We start from the raw sequence: 21,037 nt of genomic DNA, 5'->3' as shown, positions 1-21,037 counted from the left end.
ACGACTTTTGGTATTCACAAAAGGGATTAAGTTAGTAATCAAACTACTAAATGCCTTTTGTGAATACCAAAAGTCATAAAGTTAGTATTTTGTCTTATTACTTTAATGAATCGGGCCCACCGGCTACAAAAAAAAAAAAAAAAAAAGGTCCAAATGGCTAAATTCACCTGATCTCTACATTTACTGGACCGAAGACTTTGCTCCTTTTTTTTGTATTACTGGTTTTTCCTGATTATCTTTTTGTATTATGTTTTTATCTGACTGCTATCCTACTTTGTATTAAGTTTTTATCCGACTGCTTTCCTTTTTGCATTATGTTTTTATCTGATCGCTATCCTATTTGGCTATTCACTTACTACCGACTACTATATTGTACCCAAGTTTGTTTAATCACCCTGTTTCCCCTAGCCCTTGTTTTCTGTAAAGCGCTCTGATATCTGCAAAGATCTTGTTCGCGCTATATAAAACTTTGAAATAAATAATAAATAAGGCAGGACATGCCAGATACCCTTGGACACCTAGACAAAACCTAGAACATTGCTGTTTTTTTTGTTTTTGCAGAGTTTTATATAGCGCTAGCTAGACCCGAACCAGGTATCAGAGCGCTTTACATAGCACCAGTTACGGGACAAACATTAATTTTAGGCACGGGGAGATTAAGTGATTTGCCCAGAATCACAGGAAGTTTTGGCGTCGTTACCGAGACTCGAACCCAGGTCCGAGGTCGAGCGCCCTAGACGTTAGGCCAAATCTATCCAAAAGAAAACTCCAAAAGTTGATTGCTGCAAGCCGATCCGGCTCAATTTGGACTACTGTATAGGCCCACCTTACAGAAGCACTAAATAGTTTTCGGCATGAACCAATATATATTTATAGAGTTGGAAAACATGGTCTATGTGGCCTCCTGTAGTCTGATTAGAGGCACTAATGAAGATAACTTTCAATTTCTTTATGGAGGAATGAACTGTCAAAAATACGGCCACTTGTTCTCCATAAGAATATCAAAAAACTACCAAAAAGTGGCTAGATAAAAGGCACAGATCATTTTTTAAATATTTATTTTTGCAGTCTGAAAGCGAGGCTCCTACACAAGGATTCCATAGTGCTTCAAAACATCTGTGTACTTTGAGATCTTGCTTTCGACGTTCTTCTCCGCCTGTTTCTTTAGTTTCTGAAACGAGAAGAGAACAGTTTGTTTTTTTAAATATATGCTCTAAACTGCCCCAAAATCTCCTAAACCACTTGCAGGGCATGTAGTGGCATAACGCAATTAAGGAAGCACAAATGAGCCATCACGTAAAAATCAATTACCATCACAGTCTTCTTTTTCTCGTAATGCATTTTGGCCTTTTCTTTACGCTTCTCTTCCAAAGTAGCGGTGATTGCTTGGTACTTCCAGCCGACCTCGTGAGCAAGGCGGCCCAGGTATGCATACTACAAGAGAGCAGAAGAGACCAGCGCCAATAAAATGCCAGCTTCAATACAGCAAAGGATATTAGTTACCGATATTCTTTTTCCCTGTAAATTTTAGGTGCACATGGTTTAGAACCTACATTTAACAAAAGGATCTATGAGGTAGCGATAGCATGCAAAAACATATGGCAAGAACCAACAGGCAGGGAAGCATCAATAACTATCAATGTGGAGAAGCAACAGATCGTATTGACTAGTGTACATATTTATTGCAATCACAACTAGGTGAAGAGAGCACTTTAAAAGAAGCGCCTAAGAGAGGATCACAAGACCCAATGATGGCTCCCCTTAGACCCTGGCATGGAGGTAAAGACAGCGCTCCTCTGAGGAATCCATGCACTGAGGCCTCACGTTGCTTTAACTGTCTCTAAACGTTAAAATGTCTAACGGGCTAGGTCAGTTCATGCTTCATTCAAGAAATCTAGTCAGCAGATTCTCCGATTCTCTAATTCTCGGCATAAAGTGATACACGTTTTGTTCTGGAGATTAAGGTGCAACCTACAAGCCAGGCATCTGCATTTATCTTAAAGTGAGGCAAGGGTTGCAGTTTAGATCGGAGATATTTGAACTACCCTTCAGTGCCTGGCTGTAAATATTAAAACATTTAACTTCTAAAACAGTCTTTTCTTTAAGACAAGAGCTAAGCAATTTTATAATTCAGTATACCCCAAACTATGCAAATACAAGCTTTATACCTTGCGTGTTGGTTTCAAACGGACAATCTTCAGGGCTGCTGGGACCACCATACGCTTTCGCTGTCGAGAGAGGATATTGATCAATACATGACCACTAAATAGGACACCATTTAATCTGGTCACTGGGAAAGTCTCAGTCATGTTGTGTTCTCATGTAGTAATTCGAACAATGTAGGTAAAGAGAAACATCATGGACATGGTTATATTTATCAAAGTAACACAAAAAGGCTTGCCTTATCGTATGGAGGAGGGATGCCATCAAAGACCTTCAGCCTTTCCAAGGCAGCCTGGCCACGCTTTGTCTTGTGAGGTAGCATACCTGTAAAGGTAAATACACGTTATCATATGTGCGGAATAAAGAACACATTTGTGTTAGTTTCCATTCACTACAAAATATTTCTTAAAAAAAGGTATTCGTTTAAATCTCCGCAATAAATGAGAAATCGAACTGAGCACAAATCCTAGACTTGCATATTCATAGTGAGCAGTCCTGGCTGGGTCACCCCTACACCTACTCTAGAGTCTCTATGGACGTTTCTACCACTCAGGACAGATCATCAAGGTACAGTTTAGGAGGACTCATTAGGTACGTAGGGCTAGGCATTAAGAAGCCAACAAACTGCTATAGACTGAGTGCTAGTTCATAAACAGAGCGTTGGAAACTAGCAGCTGGTTATGCTAGGCAATCCAGCCTTATTACTGCTGCTGGGATGATTAGAGACATTTTTTCTGCCTCTGGTAGTTCATGATCGTGAGTCTCCTTTCCGTGGCTGTTTTATTTTTTTATTTTATTTTAGGAGATTTATAGAGCGCATGGCTGCCCGAGAGCGTCCCAGCGCTAATTGAAATCCACTATCAACTCCAGAGGAGGGGACCGGCGGGAAAAAAAAGAGATCAGGGGAACAGCCATGTCTTCAGGGATTTGCGGAATGATAGGAGGTTAGGTTGGGCCCGAAGGTCAGGTGGAAGGGTATTCCACATCTTGGACGCCTGGAATGAGAACTGTCGGCCACCAGAACATGTTTTTTTGATGTTAGGTATTTTAGTCAGGTGGGCATAGGTTGAGCGTAGGGTTCTGGTTGTCATGTGGGGAGTCACGAGCTCTTTCAGGACCGGGGGGGCTTTTCCATGCAGGATTTTGTGGGTTAGGCACATGGCCTTGAACTGCACCCTTTGTTCAACCGGGAGCCAGTGAAGCTCCTTGAGCGCAGGTTTGGCGGAGCAGCGTTTTTTGGTGCCAGTGAGAATTCTGGCGGCCGCATTTTGCACCACCTGCAGCCTTGAGATGACTTTTTTTGGGGAACCAAGATATAGGACGTTGCCGTAGTCAAGTCTAGACAAAATGAGGCCCTGCATGACCAGTTTTCTTGATTGGAATGGTAGGAGTGGGAGAATTTTATGGATGGAGCGGAGCAGGCCAAAGCAAATTCCTGCAGTTTTCTTGGCCTGCGTGTTGAGAGTAAGTTTGTCATCCAGCCAAATCCCCAAACTCTTGATATCAGTTTTGGGGATTGGTGGTGGGCCCATACTGGAAGGCCAGAAAGATTCCGGGCGGAAGTGGGATTGGTTGCCTAGTACCATTAGCTCAGTTTTTTCCCCGTTGAGCTTTAAGTGGGAGTCGCTCATCCAGCTGACTATATTCTCCAAGCAAGAATACAGATCAATGGTGGGGGGTTCTGACTGGCTAAGGGAGACGACCAGCTGTGTGTCGTCCGCGTATGTCAAAAGTTTAATGCCATATGGGACGACAATTTGTTCAAGAGGTGCCATGTATACGTTGAAGAGTGTAGGGCTCAATGAGGAGCCCTGGGGCACTCCGCAACGGATAGGGGTTTCCCTGGAGATGCAATCTCCCTCTGCCACCTGAAAAGAGCGGTTATGGAGGAAGGATTTTAGCCATTCAAGGGCCTTCCCAGTGATGGCGAGGTTTTCCAGGCGCTGGGCAAGGATGCCATGGTTGACGGTGTCGAATGCTGCACTGAGGTCCAGGAGGATCACTGCCACTGATCCTCCTGCATCGATGATTTTCCTGGTTTCTTCGACTACTGCCACCATAGCCGTTTCTGTCCCTTGGCCCGGGCGGAAACCAGTTTGGGAGGTTTTTAGCAGCTCATTGGACTCCAGATAGTGTGAGAGCTGGGAGTTGATGTATTTTTCCGCTAGTTTACTAATGCCTGGGAGGAGTGATATTGGTCTGAAGTTGGCCAGGTTTTGCGGGTCAAGGGTAGGTTTTTTTATAAGTGCTTTCACCACCGCTTTTTTCCAACTTGTGGGCACAGTTCCAGATTCAAACGAGGCGTTGAGTAGGTTGGTCATGGGTGGAAGGATGCTCGGGGCAATCTGCTTCAGATGTCTCACCGGGGCTGGATCATGAGGCGATCCGCTTTTGAGGGCTTGTAATATAGGGCCAAGCGTTTCCGCGTTAATGAGTTGGAACTTGCTTAGCCCAATGTCTCTGTTTTGATGTTGGGAGGAGGGACGGGGGGAGGGGTCTGTAGGAGAAAGAGGCGGAAGTTGTTTGAGTATAGTTTGTATTTTTGAGTCGAAGAAATTGGCTAACTCATTGCAGTGTTCGATTGAAGGGTCTCGCACAGCTGGGGGGGGGTTTAGAAGCTTTTTCAGGGTGAGAAACGTCTCCCTCGACGAACTTGCTGCTTTGCTAATTTTCTCACTGTAAAAGGAGATTTGTGCGTTTTTAAGAGCTTTTTTATAGTTAAGAATCGTCAGTCTGTAGTTGTTTTTGCTGATGGGATTAAAGTCTTTTCTCCAGACTCTTTCTGCTCTCTTGCAGATTTTCTTTAAAAGGCGGATTTCTTGGGTAAACCATGGGGAGGTTGCTTTAGTCCTTGGTTTACGATGAGGTTTTATTGGGAGAGCTTTGTCTAGAGAATTGATGATCCAGGATGAGAATTCCCTATCAGCAAGGTCGATGGTATAACTAAGGGTAGGGACTGTATCCTCGAGAGCTTGTTTCCATTTATCATAGTCTAATTTCGCCCAGGGTCGAGATGGTCTGCCGGGAGCTTGGGTTTGCGGCAGTTTGGGGTAGGTACACCAGCTGAAAGGAATAAGTAGGTGGTCGGACCATGGCACCGGAATGGGAGGCCTGGTCACAAGATCCTGGAAATTACAGAATATGGGGTCAAGCAAATGCCCACGGTTATGAGCGGGGAGGGAGTTCTGTAGGTGAAGTTGGTGAGCTGCCAAGTCTTGGATCAGCTCTGGGGCCGTGTTGTCTTTGCAGTCTTCAAAGTGGACATTAAAGTCTCCTAGGATGAGGAAGTTGGTTCGGGCGCTCGATCTAGCCAGGGAGCATTCTAGGAGGGAGTTAAGAAATTTTCCCATGGTACCAGGGGGACGGTAGATAAGGAGTCCGGAAAGAGAAGAGCAAGGGGAAATTTGCAGAGTAAAGTGGACGTTTTCACAGTCTAACAGAGGACTGTCAAGGAAACGGCATGGCATTGAATCCTTGGAGATGACAGCAATGCCTCCACCTCTGCCTTTAGGACGGTTGAGATGTTGGATACCGAATCCTGGGGGAAGGGCTTGGACTATGTCGGCGTCTTGAGTCAGGCGTCAACCACGTTTCTGTAAGATACAGTATTTCGAGGTTATGGTCTGCAATGAGCATATTTATTTCAAGGGCGTGTTTGGGCAGTGATCTGCAATTGATCATTGCCATGTTTATAGTCGTCTGGGTGGGGACGTTGAAGATAGAAGGGGTGAATTTGAAAGAACAGTGTGGACAGTGGGTAAAGCGAGAGTCTCCTTTCAGTACATGGGAGCATGGCGATGGAACGGGCCTGTTGAGATGGCGTAAAGCATCTCCTGAATAAGTAGACCTTATCTCAAGCCTCTTGCCTGGCTCCTGGCGTGTACTGGCGCGGACGGGCGCAGACGGGCTTGCCTTAGGCGCGCCTTTGGCGCGCAAACGGCGCTCCCGCTGCGCTCGTCCGCTGCGCTTGCGTGGAAGGCACATTAGAGGGGAGAAGGGATGGGCATGGCCTATCCGGTGGGCGTGGCCTCGCGACTGGCGATGGCGGCCGTCAGAACAACTTCACGAAGCAGCGCTAAGTCTGCTGCCTGCGAGCACAGCGAATGTCAGGGGCCCAGCAAAAGCTCAGGGTAGGTATTTAAGTTTTAAAACAATGTCACAAACAGAAATAAACAGTTTTAAAATATCGTACCATTGCGCAATTATGCTCCCCTTGCACTACTCAGCAATAGGAATGAGGCACCCCAAAAGCCCTGCAGACCTTCCTGCCTTGGAAGGGCCATTCCCACGTATCCGGGAGGCTGTACACAATCCAGGCATAAAGTGCAGGCTCAGGCCAAGCATGTTAGTTGCTGGCTGGCTGCACCAGAGGACCTGATCCAGTCAAAGGCGGACACAACCTTCGGCCCTAGAACTGGAGTGAATGCTGCCCCACACCCCATGCAGTTACACGAGTGTAGGAACCAGAGTCCTCTCCAAACACCTCTAGGTTTTCCTCTTCACCACTTTTTTACTGGTCTTCCTTACAATTGCCATCACATTCCTGCCTGGTTTCTACTTTGCCTCTTTGCTGCTCACTTCACTTTTAGATTCCACTATCCCACGTCATCCTCTCCTGCACCTTCTCTTCACTCATCCTCTCGATCCAACTTTCTCATTCTCTCACCATACCTCCAACATGCACTGCTAAACAAAACCGAATAAGAACTGTACACCTGGGTGCTTGCTTTTGCGCTTTGCCACACCAGTGGTATACTTCAAAACAGGGTAGACTTAAATGACAATGGGGCTTCATGTGCAAAATCCCAGATGGTCTTCATTAGAATTGGGGTAAGTGGGCCAAAGATTGATATGGATGCTCCAAAAGGACCCATTTACAGCTACTCCTTAAAGTACTATAGTGCTATAAGAATTAAATGCAAAAGGATGGATGTTACATTATAAGCATCTGTTGAGACATGCAGTGCTGAAGATTAATATGCTTTGTGTACTTCTGCCGTCTAGTGTTTTATCTAGAAGTATGCACATTTTTCTTCAGAGAAGTCCTTCAAGTTACGAGTTGGAGTGACTGATATGCACATGGCATAGTCTACACTGTTACGGGTTCTCATGCAGGCGTCTGACAATGGAGTGTAACGTATAGTTTAGCGCTGTCCAGGTAAAGTAAACCAACGGCCATGTATGTCCAGGGAGGAGGGGGGCACATCTGAATCTACAACACTGCATGCCAAGAAGGGATACTTTAAGTAACAATCCTTCAAGGCATGTGTACCTGTATACACATGCTTTGCATAAACGGTAAAGTAGGTTTCCTTAAAGCGGTGGCTAACTTGGTGTGGGTTGAATGAAAGAGCGCACGTAACACTCCATCCTACTTTAGCTGGTTGGTGTGTTAGAACATCCTTACAATGTTGAGCCATGGTGTAGACCATGTAGCTGCTTTTCATATGTCAAGTGGCATGTTGCCTAGGAAAGAGATTGAAACCCAAATTTTTCGAGAATTGAGCTCAGCGGTAGAAAGTTCTTTAGGCTAATGTAAAAGTTTGAATGCATTTAACTATACATCTGGAGATTACGGATTTGGATATAGGCTTCCCCTTGTATGGAGGGGAGAACACATTGACAATTTATTTCCAAAAAGTTTTAGTTCTAAGTAGTGCATAACTGCTATTTTGACATCTAATGTATGGAGAAACCCTTCTGCAGAAGTCAGAATGTGGAAAGAATACTGGCTACTAAATGGAGGTTAAAGTGAGACTACCTTTGGAATTAATCCAGGTTTGGTGCAAAGAATCAACCTGTCTGAAGTTAGAAGGGTGCTTCTAGGGTTAATGCCTGAAACACCAACACGTGATGTAATGGCAAATAGAAATGACACCATGCAAGAGATATTGGAAAGGGCAATTATGTAGATGTTTGAATGGAAGACCCATGAGTCTTGCAAGAATAATATGTCAATATTCCCCGACGGTGCAGGTGGAATCACTTAAGACCTTCCACACAGGCTTTAATAACTGGTACTTTGACTAAAAAAAATAGGTGTCCATTTGGTAGATAGGCAGCCACTGCAGCAAGATTAAACTGTATGGATGTGAATGAAAACTCCGAGTTGTAAGTGAAGTGGGTAATGTTTTGTACTATGGCATTGAATGAATGGGTGGATTTGTTTCGTAGGACAATACCAATTCTAACATTTAGCCACTTCGCATGCCATTGTGGAAAGCTTAAGTGTTTCTTTGAGAATGGACATGCATTCTGGTGGGAGATTGAGGTAGCCGAAATGTATGACCTCAAGAGCCAGATCACCAGGTTGTGCCATGGGGTCCGGGTGCCAGATTGCTCCATAGTTCTGGGTGAGCAAGTTTGGTCTGATGGATAGCTTCTGGTGGGGAAATACTGAGGTCTAGTAGTGTTCTGTACCAGGACTGCTGCTCATGTGGGAGCTACTATCATAAGTGAGATGGAACATTAGTGTACAAGCCAGAAGCAAAGGAGAGGTGAAAAAGCATAGCTGACCAATTCATCCATAGAGAATTGCCCTTGGATAGTAGGTGTGGTACTCTAGAGGCAAAGTTGGGCATTTTGCATTGTCCGTGGTTGCGACCAGATGTAAGGAAATCCCAACTTGTGAAGCGAGGAAGGAGGAATTATGAAGTGGTGTTCTCATTTGTAGACTTTTTACTGCATCCTGAAGGATGAGCAAAACGGTCTGTTCCCAAAAGATGGTTCTGCTAACAAATACGGAGACGCAGCACCCAGAGCCAAATGCTCAGATAGGCATGAGAGCTACACAGAGTTCTCCCCCACCCTGTTTTAGTAGGTAGTACACAGCTGTCATTATCCATCCAGCTAAGAACTTGCAGCTTCAAGTAGTTGAAGTGGAGAGTGACGCTTTGTGTCCCAGAGACCATGTAATGCGACACCCATTTTGTTGAGACGAATCCGCTGTCAGTCATGTGGGGGGTGAACATTGTCGAGAAAAGGAAACTTTGAGGCAATTGGAATGCCACCACTGCAGCAGAAAGTATGCAGCTATTTATCAACACTAGATCTTCTGACTAACCCCGTAAAAGGAGACGACAGTGCTAGACACTCCTGTAACAGACGCATGTGTAGGAGAGCATGGGTACTAGCAGTGCTTAGGAGTCTCATGATGTCTTACTGTGAACTGCGAGATTGTTGCTGGCATTGAGGAATACTGGTATTGATGAGCCACTTGTCTATATAAGGGAATACATTAATGTTTAGTCTGCATATAGATGTGCTGCTACTACTGCTAGGCATTTGGTGAATACACAAGGTGCAGTAGTGATCACAAACTGGAGAACTTTAAATTAATGTTTGCCTGCAATCACAAATCTGATGTATTTGCAATGTGCTAGGTGTAGTGGAATGTAAAAACAGGCATTCTTTAGAATGAGTGCCGCCAAAAAGTCGCCCTGGAGAAGTGGTATCATGGCTTGGCATGTGACCACATGAAATTGCTGTGACCGGATGTGGGGTTTAGGGGCCTTGGGTCTAGAATGGGCGGTAAAGATCAGTACTGTTTGGGGATTAGGAAGTATGCTCTTGACCCTTGATAAGAGGGTTGAGTTCTATAGTTCCTTTTAAAAAGAGCTTTAACAGTGTTCGATGTTCCACTGATCACCTGTGGGTGAAAGTTGAAATGTTGGGAGGCGTGATGAGTTCCAGACAACAGCCATGTTGGATAACGTCCAACACCCACTGGTCTGATTTCCATGCAAGTAGAAAATCCTGTTAACAGCTTGACCAGTATTATATGGTCAGGGAGGAGAGGCAAGTCATGGTTTAGCAGTGGGTGTCTTATTTGAAGGTTTTATATAGCACGAACAAGACCCAATGCGGGTATCAGAGCGCTTTACTTGTCGGATGTAGGAAACAAGAATAGACATAGCAAGGGAAGCACCGATGACTACTGTTGGCATTGCTGCCCCACTAGGAGCCTTTAAAGTAGCTCTTGGAGTGCTGGTTGTGATTATGCTGGTAAGGGAGGGGGGTCCTAAGTGGTGGTTTCAGACCCTCCCAGATAGTTGGTGGCAAAAGGAGCTACAGGAAGTTGAAGGGATCCCATTGATTTTGCAGTCTGTTTAATCTTTCCTAGGGACTCATCAACTTGGGGATCAAGATGCAGTTTGTTGAAGGGTACGTTAGTAGATTCAACTGTACTTCTCGTTTGAACCCAGAAATACACCGCATGGCAGTGAAGCAAGATGCTTCAGACTCTGCGGTATCAGCAGAGTCTTGGGCACAACCGATATAAGATTGCCCTCAGAAGTTTGCCCTCTTTTCCTGTGCTCATCTGGGAGATGTTGGAGGATCTCCAAGGGCAGGCGGGATATTAATTAGGGTCAATGTCCCCTGGAGGGTCTATCATAAGAGTCCCCGGAGTCAGTGCCCCAAAGGTGTCATCCCTAGCACTGTGCCCACCTGTACGATTACCAGGGGGATACCCGATAGTGATATTAGGATCTCCAGGCGGTGGTGGAAGAGTCAAAGGACTAATAGCTTTGTCCATTTTCTTCCTTTTGGTGGTGTGGGTGGGATAAGTGCCTCCTGGAAGCTGAAGGCTTTGTTAGGATACATCCGGTGTGAGGCGGAATGAGATCTGCTTTTGTTGTGTCCATATTTCCTGGAGTTTATGGTGAATAGGTGTCCCAGATTTGCTGTTATGTGGTTTGAGCAGGCTTTGAAGTTCCACTCTGTGGAAGTGGTGGATGTGGACAGACTCCGCACCGCTGGGCACTGGGGAGGTTGCCTGGTGTTTCAGCACTGAGCTGGAATGTGGAGTGTCCAAACCAGTCCTTTGGTGCCAACCAGGACCAAGAGGCAGTGGTTATCCAAGGGCCTATTGATCAATAGGGGCTATGTTTTTTTCTTGTTCAAAGAAACAGCGGGTACCATACCCACCAAATGGAGCCGGTGTCACGCCAGTCATCTGTAAGTTTACTTCAGAGTCGGAACTGCCCTTTGTGGAGAATGCATCTTCAGGGATTTCTTACTCATTGAGCTTACGTGCTAGACAGTCTTGGAATATTTTATTTGAGAGGAAGGAGCAACAGGCCTCATCTGCTTTTGTGTCCCGGGGACATATTACAGACCTGATGTGAACCAGTCAGTGGATATTTTGTGTGGCAGAAACAGAAGGGCGTCTGTCCTTCACCAGTAGGGCATTCTCTGGAGAACCTGGTAGAGTCGGTACGATTGCACTGAAGGGCGCGCCCCATTAGGGGGTCACAGTGGAAACAACTTGACGAGCCATGGGGCTTTCCTTGATACGCAGAGCAGTAATTCACAATACTGATAAGAGTGTAAAACGGAAGAGCATTGAAAAGTCTTGACCCAGAGCACAAGCGCACACCCAGCAAGATGGTGAGAAAAAAAAATCTAGCCCATGCGCATTACCACCAAGGAGAGATAAGCTCTAGTGGGCTGCCACACTAATTTAGACCCTAGCGCAAGGAAATCCTGAGCTAGTGGTAATTTCCAAAGGAGCAGGCATTGTGCACAGTACGCTTCGTATACACAACCTGCTTTTCTGCCCTGTAAGTAGGTTTATGGTTATTTCTACCCAAACCTCTAGACGTCATCCATTTGTTACATTTACAAATGTCACATTCCTTTTCTATGTTGCCAACAGGCAAGTAAAGAATATTGGACCTTCCTTTGCTGCCACAAGTCATCTCTACATCTAATCCGTTTCTTTTACGTCAAGACTCCCTGCGCACTTGCCATGTTGTAGTATGGAAACCTATGCACAAAAATAGACCACACAAGCCCAAGCTAACTTACCTCGGACTGTCCTCCAGAAGATGCGACTAGGGGCTCTGAAGTGGTATGGGCCACGAGATGGGTTGGTGTTCATTCTCTTTCGCAAGAAAGCAAGGTACTTCACTAAACAAAAATTAAAGAAAAATCATTACTACAGCAGATTAAAGACAGGCAAGTGGGAAAATGTACGAGCCATGACCTTAAGGCTTTGCGCCATTCTGATAAATGGCCATAGCTCACCCAGTTATGGAAAACACAAGCCGCCATCAATAATAATCCCCTCCGATTGCAAATACCAGCCACTACTTGCAGAGCAACAATTTCACTTCTACCCTCGAGGAATAAAGTTACCAATTATGTGCAGCACTGCCTTAATGTTTACGTTAAACAGGTATGCTACATGCACTTGTCTTATCTCCATGTATTAAATATCCTGGGAGCACCAGATCCCCCCCGAATAACTATGCTCAGTTCTCAACTTCAATGATTGAGGCACAGTGCTATGAAAGAACCCAAACTAAGTTCTCAAAGGCAAGATAAAAGGACAAGAGCCAATTTAACCCGTTTTACCAAATACTGTCAACGGTTCACTGTGCAATTTGTATTCCCCACTAGAGGCACTTTACAGGAGCCAGAGGGAAAAATAGACAAAAACATTAAATTAGACAATCGTGAAATTCAAGAAGCACTTACGTTTGTTTCGGTAGAAGTTGCCTGAGATGTTGATGCCCTCGCATCTTACAACAACTACTTTACGACCTGTAAGAGAATCAAGTTTACTTTATCGAGGCAGGTTATGGGACTCAACATTGCTGTGAACTATCATGCTTCAGTTACTCATCTTAAGGACTTTACAGTATCAGCACCAATTACTTTGAACAGCTTCCTGGCCCCAACATTTGTTTACTTTTAATATTGTTGGAAAGGGACGAGAACTCATCCTCCGTTACCTCCCTTACAAACCTTTCCCCACCAATTTATCGCAGCAACACTAACGAAACAGACACGCTCCATATTCCAAGATGCATCTCATGCCAGCAAGACCACTCATAAGCAATCAACACTACGGATTACAAAAGCCAACTGAAAAGGGCACCGGAAACAATTTCATGATTGTGACAAAGTATGTGACAGCGTAACCATAAATCCTCCTCTCCCGAAAGTATGATACTAAACAGGTGACAAACCGCAATCGTCACTTACCAAGCAACACCTGCTTAGCTACTATGGCTGAAAGTCGTCCAAGGAGATGCCCTCGGCCATCAATGGTTAGAACCTAGGGGGAGGAAGAGAAGACAGTTATAGATTAATCACCATCTTAAGGAAACGAAGCATCAATGTATTCAATCGTAGAATGCATTAGAAGGGCAGCTGTTTTAATGCAAGCATTTGGACTGTTCCATTCTCATCTATTTTCATTGTCTTCATGTTTATAAAACCGGTATCTTGAAAGTTAGAAGCTCCGTCCAAGCATCTACCAACAGACCATAAACCCCTTCTCCCTAAACAGACCTATAAGAGTCTGCACGACAAACTCTTGCGCGAAGGTTTGCACCAGCAGTCGTAAATTACTCTCCGAATCATGCCAATTAGATTACATAGGTGCTTGTAAAGCAAATAACCACCGGGTCTCTGGTGCAGCAGTTTACAAACTAAATGGCCAATTTCAATAGAATGATGTCAATGAATCTCCTAAAATTGTGCGAAAGCGTCACCCACTTATCAAGAGACTGGCATTGGATGTAATGATTTGATTCCATTAATACTGTAATGGTAGAAGTGCTGAATAATAGTACTATACATTACCAACCCTCCTTATTGTGTAATACGATATATGTGCTTCACTGCTAGATGTCTGTTTTGTTCAAAACGAGTCCCAAATGAATGGTAAGTTAATGAATTCTATAAACTGAAATAAAAAATGTATTACAACTGAAATGCTGGTGACCATGACCGTCTCTGTTCTGTTTCCAACCATAACTTTAGGGGCTAGTCAACGGTTCGTGAACCGACATGCTTCAGCTTTACACAATAGTATCACGGCTGCATAGCCATTGTGAAGGTGTTTATGCAGAACAAGTGATTCAACTAGTGATGAAGAAAATGACGGTGACAAACATGACAATGAGCAATGATGTCGCTATACGAAGCACTAATTCTCAATAGGCAAACGTTTCACCCGTTTGACATCGTATACACAACAATCTATAAGTGCACGGAAAAAGACAAGGACCTTTTTGCAAAATAACTTGGACCATTGGTGCTGGAGGCATTTTTTTCAGTTGAAATCTGACAAATACAATGTAGATGTGACAAATCTATGCGGAAAACGTTGGTGCTGCAGAACTGTTAAATGCCAGCATCTACATTGGATAAGACTCAATATGTTATGAAGCAACTTGGACCCTTCCATATAAAGCAACAAGTGAATTATTTGCAAAGCCTTGAATTCAGCTGAGCGGGTATTAAATAGCAATACACCAACAAAGGCTAGCAGTATTGCTAATTTACTAAATAACCAATGGAGTTCTGCAGACTCCCGAATAACGCTTCTATACAGCTTCCTCCTACCTGGAGGAAGGCGGATTAAAAATATACCCACGCTAACAAAGGTCTAAGAAGTCAGTAGGAACTAAAATCTCAGCTTTTTGTAGTAAAGAAAAATAACCAACACCCGTTAAAGAGGTGCACCACAAAAGGCACCACGGAACGTAAAGAATGAAGGACATTATCGGACCATGAACAGCGTGCACGAACAATGACCAACCTCATCCGCGCAGCGAATTTAAATATTGTGTCATCCATACATATGCTAGTTCTTTCAGGGGTTGGGGGCTATAAAAGTTTAAATAAAAAAACAAAACAAGCAATTCAACCGCAACAAATTTAAGTCTCCCTCTCAGATGACCCATCTGGAGTCCTCTAACAAATCGCTTCTGTAGAATTGAAAGAATATTACTAGTACGCAATGCAAACTCCACTGACCGCGTTAGAAACAGCAAATCATCGCTAGCTAGGTACAGCCCCCATGGAGTCGTCCATTGAGCCGAATGGAACGTGTGGCACCCAACACCATAAAAGCCACCGAAACTCAAGCACGTCAGACTGGCTCATAACGATCCTCAAGTGAACACTCCATCAGTTCCCTGCGAAACGGTGTACCCTTTCGGAATCACCATCTTGAACTTGCCAGCCCCCTCTCTGCCACCCAGGACAGATCCGCACCTTTAGGTCCGCCATGGCTGCCTGCGCGCTGGGAAAGAGACCGCCTTAGCGCACGGGGTTTCTTAAGCAACGTGCCAGGGGCGCCGCCGGAACTGATGTCACTACAAACGCCCCAGCTACCATCTACTAACTCCGTTGCCATCTTCGATTGATTTGCATTTAGCCCGCTTTAGCGGAATTACTAGCAGCAATAATGAACTGAGGTTCAAAAAACAAACAACCATTATCAATTTTTAGGTGAAGTTCTTTATTATTCATTTCGTAAAGCCAAACGCGTGTTACTAAGTTTTCCCACATATGACTTTCGTGCCTCCTAGAGTAATACCTAAAATGCTCAGACCCAGAACGTGAAATGTGATATTTGTTTAAGGAGAACACTTAAGGTCATACACACCACAAAGATAGATTAACACTATATACATAGTTTAATCTATGAATACTTATTTGAGGAAACAAGAAATACGAGGCACTTTGTTAGTCCATCACCCATGTCTAGTGCGACTCGATTCCAACGTCTAGACTGCTTTCGAAGTTCCACAGTGACAGTTCATCGACAGCCCAAATCGGGATATACCTACCTCCATCATGGCCACTGTCCGGACGTTGAGTAGCGGTACATGCCTGGGAACGAAAGCGAATTACTGCGAGAGGTTGGTCGATTTGAACCAGAAGTGACTCCAACCCAGGAGGAGACATTAAGGGGTTACGCTTACTTCTTGAGGCGTGACAATTTCTGTCATTCTTCTAAAATAATTGTATTGGGTTTTTTGTAGTAACAAAGTACAGTCATTAAATAAAGTTATTCACATTCACCATCCGGTCGAAGAAAACAGCAGCTATTTCCCTTACTTTGAGTCAAGTGATGCTCAGTTACATAAACGATCAAGAGAAAGTAACGTTGGAGGATGTGCAGTTATTGAAAACATAGCAGCAAGTGACAAAAAGAGAAATACAATCAGTAAACCCCCTTATCAGTGAATCCTGTCACTACAACTAGTGTAGCGAGCAGGCGGGAGGTGAGGCCACTGGCCTAGCAACGCTGAACGAATTGCACACATGCACACTATTACACTTGTATGGGCGGAAGACCCCGAGCGGTCTTTGCCCCTTTATTTGTATCCTCTGGCCACCACTGGCAAGAGGGTGATCGTTTGTAGACCATTTCGGGTTGAGTCTCTTGTCCCGCTCTCGCAGGACTAGGGTCATTACATCCCTTCCCAACTTTAAACTCTCAACAAAGTTCAACAAAGTATTTTAGTCTCTAACTGGGCAGTGGATTCGATATCAGGTTGTAACATTGGGAGTTGGATCGATGGCCTGCACTCTGGATGCATAGGTCTAGCTGGAAGGTAACACTCAACTCTTTGCTCTCCGCTGGTAGAACCATAAGAAGGCTAGGAGGACTGGTCAGGCTTGACCCTCCAGTGCTGGGTTGTGAGTTTCCTTAGGCCCAGTCAGTTTCTGCTTCTGTGTTTTTTCGGATTAATGCTTCCTTGATTCGGACGTTCTACTCACCAGAACTATGACACGTTCCTGGTGATTACTTCGTCCCCACGTTAGGCGGTGATGGCTCTTCCGTTCACCTGCCATACGGTCCAGGTACCTGGTTCGTAGGTTGTCTTGAACTTCCATCCCACTCGGTGGTTTCAAATCAGTACCAGGCTTCCTGGCACGAGGAGCTCAGGCTTGGCTCTCTGTCTCTTGCTGGCACGCTTGTTGTTTTGGGCTGGTCGGGGTTGGGCGTTGGCTGGCTCGTAGGGTGGTGGACTCCAGCAGTCTGATACACCAATGTGTCCCATCTGTGTCCGGCGAGCATCAGGGACCAAGGGGATCTTTGCGTCGTACAATGCAGTGTGCTGCGGTATTCTCCCAGCAATCGCTGTAGCGCTGCTTCTGGTTTGGTCTGTTCTCCCATAGCGATGGAAAGGACTTTATTCAGCGTATGCATGAATCGTTCCTCTTCGTCATTGGCTTGGGGCCATTGATGGGTGAAACAGTGGTGTTGTATGCCCAGTGATGTGAGTATGTCCTTAAATTCTACTCCTTGGAAGGTTGGACCATTGTCCGTCTTCAGTTCTTGGGGCAGACTGAACAAAGCAAATTTCCTTCCGAGAACTGGCGCGATGTGGGCATAAGCTGTGAAATCCACTACTTCGACTATTGGGTACCTGGAATAGCTGTCAATGAGTACTGCTGTCACCATTCCGTCCGGGAAGCTTCCTAAGTCGAGGCTAATTTGGGAACACAAAGCTGAGGCAAGTGCCTCCGTGATTATTGGTACCGGGGATTCCTGGCTGCTTGTGAACTGGCAGGAGTGGCAGTTTTGTACCAGGTTGTCAACAGCGCCCTCTAACCCTGGGAAAATTTTTTTCTCTCTCATCAGAGATTTCATTCGGTTGGTTCCTTGGTGGCCTCTGTGTGCAAGGGCAGTCACTCTCTCTTGGAGGTTCTCTGGGAATACGATTCGTGATACTCTCAACACTAGACCTTCTACTATCATGCTTAGCTCGTTCTGCACCATCCATAGTCTTCAGAGAAGCTCCTTGTCTGGGCCTCACCAGCTGTTGGAGTCATGCAAAAAGTTCTCCCAAGAGCCTCGGAGTAGGGCGTCTACGACCATGGCCAAGACCGGTCGTTCTTGGTTGCTGAGCTGATCTCCTCGATGGTGAGGGCACTGGGACATGATCTTTGGGACACCATGTCCACATACTCTTCCGTCCTTACGTCGTTGTTGGTATCTTCTTCTCTTGGGTCTGGCGGGTGCAGAGTGAGAAAATTCAGAGGATTCTTTGAACTGGGGCGATACACTAGATCCATCTGGTAGTGCTGCAGCTGAATCGCCCACTGTTCGATTCGTGGCAGAGGGTGTGGGGCCGTACCTCGGAACAGTGGAACAAGTGGCTGGTGGTCGGTGACTACCCGGAAGCGGTGTCCGCTGACATAGAAATGGAAGTGGCTGCATGCCCACTTCATTGCTGGTGCCTCCCTTTCGATCTGAGAGTACCTTGCTTCTGTGGGTGTGTGGGCCTTGCTCGCGAATGCAACAGGCGCTCATTTGCTGGGTACCACTTCATGCGTGATCGTTGTCCCCCTGGCGATGAGACTGGCGCCCACGAACAACTCCGTGTTCCGTGTTGCATCGAAGGATGCCATGGTGGTTTTTCTTAAGTAATGCTTCTTTGATTTTCCGAAACCCCTCCTCTTCTTCGCTGCCTCACTTCCATGCGGCATCTTTCTTGGTTAATGCTTGGAGGAGTTTGGCTATCGTGGCCAGGCTTGGGATGAATCGCCCGCAATGCGTGGCCATTCCCAGAAAGCTAAGCACTTCCAATACTGTGGTTGGTGCTGGTGCTTGCTGTATGGCGTTGGACTTTTGTGGGTCCACCTGCACCCCCTCCTGGTTAAAGACGTACCCAACAAAATTGATGGAGTTCTGAAAGAAAGAACACTTGTCTTTGTGGAGTGTTATGCTGTGATCTGATAGTCGTTGCAGGGCTGCTGTGAGGTGTTTGTGGTGCTCCTCGATGGATGACGAGTGGATTAGGATGTCGTCACTGACATTGCCTTGACCCTTTCCGGTTTGTTATTTTTGAAATAGTGCTTACAAGGGGTTTCAGTGACAACATCCTAATCCATTTCTCTCCATTTTGATCGCTTGGTTGGGCAGGTGCATGTTTATACACAACCATATTTTTCCTGGTTGTTTTGGCTTCTCCACAATCACTATGGGCGAGACCCAGGGTGTCATGCGGTGACCTTTTCAATCACTCCTTGTTGTTCCAAGTCGCCCAGTTCTTGTTCAACCAGAGGCCGTAGATGGAATGGGATGCGCCTGTGACGGAGTGCTACTGGTTTAATCGATTTGTCTATGTGAAGCTCGACAGGTGGCCTCTTCATGCACCCCAGCCTGGTGAAGAGGTGAGGTAATAGTTCAAGCACCTCGTCCGTCTGGAGTGCTTTGACCGAGCAGGCGAAAGTGATCAGGCTGAGGTCTTCCACAGTGTGGTTTCCTACTAAAATGTCTGCTTCTCTATTGACTACATGGAACGTTGTCATGATCTCCTGGTCCTCCGCTTTCACCTGCACGGTCATTTTGCCTTTTTCACAGGTAGCAGTGTTTCGCTTCCGTAGGTAAATATCTTGACACTGGTGGGGGCTACCTGGGAGCACATGCGACATTGTTTGTGTTGTTGGCTGCCCATCACATTGACGGTTGCGTTGGTGTCGATCAAAACTGTGACACAGGATCCTGCTATTTCTATGACGCACATGGGCTGTAGGAGCCTTCTGCGCTTTAAGTCACTTGCAAATGATATGAGGAAGCATTCGTCCTCATCTTCGGTGGACGAGTCTTTAAGGAGGTATCGCTGCAGCTGTGGGCCTTTGTTCTCTGGTACCTCGTGAGATAGCTGCTTCACGGACTTTGAGGGTGGCCTCCTTCCTCAAGTGCCTCTGTTCCTCTGCTTGCGGTGGCGAAATGGTTGAGGGTGCCACACTTTGAGCAGGTTCGCCCTTCTGCTGGGCATTCCACCAGGGCGTGCTCCTCTCGTCCACAGTACCCGCACCGAGAACCAGGTGCAGCCTTCGCTGGTTGTCTTCTTCTGCTTCCTCTACCTTGAGTTCGGACCGCGTCAGCTCGTTCTACTTTTATTGTGGCAGGCCTTTCCGGTTGCTGAGTGATGGTTATGTCCATCTCCGTTGCCCTGGCGTCTGACACATCATGGGACCATGCCATGACAAGGATATCTTCCAGGAGGATACCGGGCTGGAGGAGGATGAGACTCCTAAGGGTTTCATTGCAGCACCCTTGTATGATCTGCACTCTCACCTCTTTGGCTTGCTGATGTTTGTTTTCGTGTCCGTCTCATTATGCTTTTCAGGACACCTTGCCCCTTTTGTCATGTTCTTTCTACTGCACAAGTCAGTGTGAGGTTACCCTTTCATCATTAGAACTCAAGTGTACCTTCTTAAAAATGGGCGCCGCATTTCACTTCAGCCGTTTTTGCCTAGTTGAGCAACATGTGACTTTGTCCTCTTTCGATATAGAGCTCCCTTTACTTAATGCCCGCGCATCAGCTTTGAGCAGTTTCCACAGCAGTGTACTCTGAAACGTTGGTGTATTACTAGGTCAGTTTAAATCTCGGGGTTGTGCCCGCCTATTGTTCCACCATATCTACACGTTCTATATCCATATTGTCACCCTTGTATTACAAATGACAAGCATTTCTCTGCGGTATCGCCCCAAGACATCGCAGTGTCAGGTACCCGTTTACTCTTTCTCCTACCCTCACTCTCTGCACTTTCCTCGTACTAGTGTTTATTTGCACCATTGTTTTTTGCGGCAGCCCCAGCATTGTCCTCGACATCGCAGGCATTTAATATTCCTTGTCCAGCTGTATTAACGATCTCCAGCTATAAGGTTCGGTTTTAGTTTTTTAGCGCTCGCGTGCATTTTCAGTTCTGATTGTCGTTCACCTTGTGTTTAGATATGAGCACCTTGCGGACCATTGATAGAGGTCACCTTTTTATTCCTATTATTATCACTGTGATCACAATATCACGTCTGTTCATTTTCAAGTTTCACCATGGTACTGGTTCACTAAGACATACATTTCTTTATGTTTTCTCTGTGTTCTGATAGCACCTGATGGATTCTCTGGGAATGGATGGCTTTGTACACTTATGAAAAATGTTCTGTACGTTTATCCAATGATTATGACATTTGGTTTTACCTTTATTCACAGTGGCCCCTGAATAAGGGACCAGAGGTCTTGAAATGCATTGGGCCGAAGGTCATCAATCGCCACACTGTTCATGTTGACATTGTTATGTTTTGATTATGAAGCGATTTATATGGATT

At 45.6% G+C, this 21,037-nt stretch overlaps 1 protein-coding gene and 1 non-coding gene across 2 annotated transcripts; both read right to left on the bottom strand.

Annotated features, from left to right (window-relative positions):
- Positions 1 to 1,041: 1,041 nt before the first annotated feature.
- RPL13A (ribosomal protein L13a) lies at positions 1,042 to 15,260 on the bottom strand. Its single transcript, XM_078655128.1, has 8 exons — positions 15,178 to 15,260; positions 13,156 to 13,228; positions 12,646 to 12,711; positions 11,974 to 12,075; positions 2,402 to 2,487; positions 2,169 to 2,228; positions 1,312 to 1,434; positions 1,042 to 1,171 (listed from the first exon to the last, which is right to left on the bottom strand). The coding sequence occupies exons 1-8, from the start codon at positions 15,190 to 15,192 to the stop codon at positions 1,085 to 1,087; spliced, it is 612 nt and encodes a 203-aa protein (XP_078511254.1). The 5' UTR covers positions 15,193 to 15,260; the 3' UTR covers positions 1,042 to 1,084.
- LOC144771234 (small nucleolar RNA SNORD34) lies at positions 2,296 to 2,366 on the bottom strand. Its single transcript, XR_013599188.1, has one exon. It is a non-coding gene; the product is annotated as a small nucleolar RNA SNORD34 (small nucleolar RNA).
- Positions 15,261 to 21,037: the final 5,777 nt, after the last annotated feature.

This window comes from Lissotriton helveticus, chromosome 7, assembly GCF_964261635.1.
Source record: "Lissotriton helveticus chromosome 7, aLisHel1.1, whole genome shotgun sequence".
Taxonomy (NCBI): domain Eukaryota; kingdom Metazoa; phylum Chordata; class Amphibia; order Caudata; family Salamandridae; genus Lissotriton; species Lissotriton helveticus.
The sequence above is the reverse complement of the archived record's forward strand: the minus strand, read 5'-3'. Positions and strand labels throughout refer to the sequence as shown.

Bases quoted from the DNA above. Each gene is read 5' to 3' on its own strand.
- RPL13A (XM_078655128.1), bottom strand. The intron at 2,488-11,973 runs GTAAGTTAGCTT...TTACCTTTACAG, and splicing joins CTTCTGGAGGACAGTCCGAG to GTATGCTACCTCACAAGACA. The intron at 1,172-1,311 runs GTAATTGATTTT...TTCTCGTTTCAG, and splicing joins AGAAAAAGAAGACTGTGATG to AAACTAAAGAAACAGGCGGA.